Source organism: Pundamilia nyererei, unplaced genomic scaffold (assembly GCF_000239375.1).
Source record: "Pundamilia nyererei isolate P.nyererei 1_Seehausen unplaced genomic scaffold, PunNye1.0 scaffold00006, whole genome shotgun sequence".
Taxonomy (NCBI): Eukaryota; Metazoa; Chordata; class Actinopteri; order Cichliformes; family Cichlidae; genus Pundamilia; species Pundamilia nyererei.
The window spans coordinates 7,285,708-7,290,604 of NW_005187407.1; the positions used below are offsets into that span (position 1 = coordinate 7,285,708).

At 38.6% G+C, this 4,897-nt stretch overlaps 1 protein-coding gene across 1 annotated transcript; it reads right to left on the reverse strand.

Annotated features, from left to right (window-relative positions):
• Nucleotides 1-168: 168 nt before the first annotated feature.
• LOC102210078 (arrestin domain-containing protein 2-like) lies at nt 169-4,393 on the reverse strand. Its single transcript, XM_005722354.2, has 5 exons — nt 4,338-4,393; nt 3,247-3,394; nt 2,166-2,262; nt 1,379-1,635; nt 169-1,162 (listed from the first exon to the last, which is right to left on the reverse strand). Exons 2-5 carry the CDS (start codon nt 3,388-3,390, stop codon nt 551-553), a joined length of 1,110 nt encoding a protein of 369 aa, XP_005722411.1. The 5' UTR covers nt 3,391-3,394; nt 4,338-4,393; the 3' UTR covers nt 169-550.
• Nucleotides 4,394-4,897: the final 504 nt, after the last annotated feature.

Here is a 4,897-nt window from a genome sequence, read left to right on the forward strand (position 1 = left end):
AAAAAAAAAGTTAAACACATTTGGACAGTGAAGGAATGTCAGGATTCTTGCTCAGAAAAAGGAGCTGATCAACATGCTCTGAAGTCAGTCCAGTCCACAAAAACTTTTTTTGTAACAAAATATCGATTTCTGCTGTCCCTGTATCGATACATTATTAGCAAACAAAATATCACGATACTACACAGTATCGATTTTTTCCCCCACCCCTACTAAATAGAGCAGTGAGGTAGATATTGATACTGAAAAGGGCACTTTGAACAATGCAAAATACAGTGCACCATGATAATTAAGGCATAAGTAGCTGTACAAAGTTAATGAGCGACCTGACCTGCTCATTAAATCACATGCAGTGCAAAAGTCTTATTTATGCCCAGTATATAAAGTCCAGTATATAGGTGACTAAATGATAAATACTGCATACATTAACAATTTCATTTTAATAAAAAATTGTTCAAGACATAATAGGGGTGGTCTAATGTCAAATCTGTACCTACACAGGTTTAGTTTATAACTAAATAACTCACTAATTGACCATTTAGCATTTAGTCAGTTATTTTGCATCAGATTTGTCTGGGAAAAGGAGTGAGTATGATGGAGGAGCTCCATCTGACTGAGACAGGAAGTCTACATTCATCACTGGTGCAGAAGGCAGCATGTTGTACGCAGGAGGTACTGGAGATTGAATAGAAGGAGATGGCTGGCTCTCAAGGGCAGATGGGGGTTGGTGAAATTGTTGGGGTGGTGTTGGGGGTGGTGGCGGGTACAGGACAGAAGATAATGAAGATGAAAATGGAGTTCCATATGGCGAAGGCACCTGTGGCACTGGGTTATTGTAGCTTCCAAACATGTGTGTTGGCTGAGAAGTTTGCACACCCGCTGGTCCACCATATACAACAGGGTTATTTGGGTATATAGGTGGTGGTGGTGCTGAATAGCTTTGGACTCCTGGATATCCATAACTGCCTGAATGTGGAGACATAGATTGAAGGCCCATGGGCATTGTGGGGGGAGGGAAGTCACTGTTGCTTGGACCCCCAATAGCACCTGTTGGATAGGGACCTACATTTATATTACTCAGACAGCCAGGAGCCAAGCCAGGAGGTAAAATGACCACTGGGCACAGAATCTCTGGATCAAAAGCAAAGCTGATGTCCAGATATACCTAGGAGAAAGAAAAATATATGTAAATCTGTCTCATTAGTACATGATGCTTTTATTTTTACACTGGAAAAGCAACAAGAGAACATCTGAACGCCACTTCCTCAATGATATTCATTGCTGTTCACACAGTTAATTACAAATGGCTCTGTCATGCATAAATCATAATATCGGTTCCCACAAAAATTCAAGTTTTGCTTTAGGATACAGTACTACATACCTTTAAACAGTATTCCACTGAGATAATATCACAGTTCTGGATTGTCAGCATGTAATCACTAGGAATCTTTATTTCACATCTGAGCTCCTTCCGTGTTTTTGGTCTAATACAGTTGTCAGCAACTTTATGACAAACTGTATTCTCATGTTTGGTTCTGCCATTGGCATGGTACACGACTTTCTGTATTAAGCTAAATTTCGGTGTCATGTCACTGGATGAAGAATTGTCAACTTTAGCAAGAACCACTATTGTTTCACCTGTAAAAAAAAAAATACAGATTTTAAATACAATTGTCTTTACATTTTTCAGTTGACTAAAGTGCCATTGTCTAATATACACCAGAAAGTCACAACACCTATTACTTAAAGTCAAACTATTGGAAAGGAATTTCTGAAAGTGCAAGGTAGGCAACATCCCTAGATTTCTTATTTCTTAAGAGTACAGGCTTAACTTGCAGTTGTATTAACACTGTGGCAAATAGGTTTCCCTGGATGCCAAATGATCAAGTTGGCCTTTGGGGCAATGGAATGGACAAAATACATTAAATAAAGCAGATAACATATTAATATCTCTTTACTTACAAGATGCCAATAAATTGGATAGTTTCTACATTATGGGAATGAAAAGTTTGTCAACTATGATCTCAATAGTCTTTTTGCATCCTCCATTATTAGCTAATTTATTGAACTCTGCCTATGTTCAACCACACAAAAAAATTTTTTGGTATAATGAGAAAAGAGTATAAAACGAATTGAGACCTACAACATTTGAAAAGAAATTTTAATACCTGCTGCGTAACCGATCCTGTCCACAGTTACATCCATGTGTACGTGTCCTTTTGAGAAAAAACCCATCTTTTTGTTCGTTGAACCAACTTGCGGTGACTACAGTGGAATAAACAAGCAAAACAATTATTCTGACACAATTCCATAATCAAACAATATTTTTCACGGTTCAAAGGTGCTAAAATTTATATTTTACTATATTAATTCATCAGATGATCTAACATTCACGTTGCGATGGATGCCTTGGGGAGCAGCTTGGGGAGCAGCTTGGGGTTAGTATCGTGCCCAAGGTTATTTGGCATGCAGACTAGAGCAGCCAGGAATTAAACCACCAACCTTCTGCTTAGTAAATGACCTGCTCTACCTCCAGAGCTACAACCACCCCAGAGGATCTTTTTTGACCTGCAGATTATGGAGTGGGTTATTTGTGAAATAAGGCTCATTTCAGCACATTTAGCAGACCCTTAACTGTTGTGAGTCCTAAGAGGCCTGGCAGAAAGCAGAAGACAGTTGGTGTTTTGGGGGCCTGGGTATAAACCTCTTTCTTGTGGGGCAGGGCATATTATCCTGCTGTGGGGAGACCACTGCTATCGGGATTGCCTTGCTGAAGGCATATGCTGGGTCTTTAGCATGGTTATGGTACGTTGGTGTGTATTACAAGGATAGCAGCACTGCATTATGACAAGATTATCAATTCTATTCGTTTCACCTGTCACTGCTTTAACTGATGGAGCTGGATCAACCAGGTAACACTTTAAACGGAATGCAGCGGTCATTACTGTTAATAATTAGAGCTGAGTCTTTTGGATTGTTAACATTTCTGCTGGGAAACATTTCACCTCCATTACAGTGTGTTCGTGGATAGTTCTCAGAGCTGTATCGCCTACCTTGAACAAATGAAAGTAGAATTATCTGGCCAATAATGGCCATTATTTGAAACAACCATTGTTTTTCTCGTATATGAACCCCCCAAGAAGTGCTACGTGTACAAGAAGGACGGTTGGCACTGAGTGCATACCACGTAGCGGGAGAATACACAACATATCAAAGATGGCTGAATGTATTTTTAAGTACTGTACACACCATCAGAGAATGAAGGTTTGGAACACATTTGGAGACAAATTTGATCTCCTTCTCTGCTGTACTGTTCATCCTCCAGATCCTTAACAGTTTTGCTTCTAGCTTGTAGACAATTTTTCCATGAGTCCCTCTGAAGAATGAAGGCATGCTTCTGTGTAGGGAAACAGCAGACTTTAAGTTATGCAATGTCAAGTGAAATAACATCATGTTTCCAACGCATGTACACATTCAGCAGTCAAGTTATGAAGTACACCTTACTTGTGATGGTTTGAACCCCTTTTGTTTTCAGAACTGCCTCAGTTCTTTGTGGCACAGATTCAACAACATGCTGGGATTATTCCTTGGAGATTTTGGTCCATTATGCTATAGTGAACTCATAATGTTCAAGAAACCAGGTTGAGACGATATGAGCTTTGTGACATGGTATCTCACAAAGCTGGAAACAGCAATGTGGTTATAAACGGATGGATATGGCCAGCCACAATACTCAAGTAGACTCTAATGATTGTCAGCTCAAGCTAAGGGTTCCAAAGTGTGCCAAGAAAATATCCCTCAAGCCATTACACCAGCAGCAGCAGCAGCATGAAATGTTGCTAAAGAAGGATGAATTCTCAGTTGATAGGTGTGGTTTCTGCTGCTGTAGCCCATCTACTTCAAAGTTCAACGTGCTGTACATTCAGATATTCTACTTATACACTTGTTGTAATGAGTGATTTTTGAGTTACTTTTCATATCAGCTCAAAGCAGCCTTTTCATTCTCTTCTGACTTGACATGAGCAATTTTCACTTAGACAACAGCTGCTAACTGGATATTTACGCTGTAAACCCTAGAGATGTTGTGTAAGAAAAACTCAGTAGATACTGAAAAAATACTCTGGGACAAACAAAGATGCCACATTTAAATTCACTTAACTCATCTTTCTTTGCCATTCTGACACTAAGTTCAAACTTCAACACATCGTCTTAACCATATCTACATGCCTAAATGCCCTGAGTTGCTGCTATTTTATTGGTCCACTTTTTGTGTTTGTTCGAATCACTGTTAAAGTGTAAATTCAAACCATTGTTTTGGTCAGCTGACTAACTGTACTTACCCTGGTGGTATTTGGAAACTGAATCTGTAGACATGAATCCCTTGGGGCAAAACCGTTTCTGAAAATGAAGGAAAATGAAGTATTGTAAAATTTTCAAATACAGGTACATAACGATTACTATTCAATACTTTTCTACTGCACTTTAGTATTACAAGTTTTGTCCTCTACATTCCTGTGACTCCTGTAATTTACTTAGACACTTTGCAGTCTGCTTTAACCATGAATAAAGAGACAAAAAAAAGGAGAAATTTGATGCTTTTTGTAGCTGCTGATTGTAAATAAAGATTTCTATATTGGGCTTCTAATACAGTCTATGACTCCAGTTTGACCAACTAACATGCTTAAACGCTCATGTTTCTGTATCGAAATTATATTTCAAAATGTTAAATATACACAAAATTATGTAAAATAAAAACAAGCAAAAAAAACAGATGAATGCTTAAGTGTTAAGTTGATAGTAGGTTTGTCCCCAAAGTACAAAAGAAAGGTATGCTTAAGAACAGGTGTCCTGTTTCTGTGTGTGTGTGTGTGTGTGTGTGTGTGTGTGTGTGTGTGTGTGT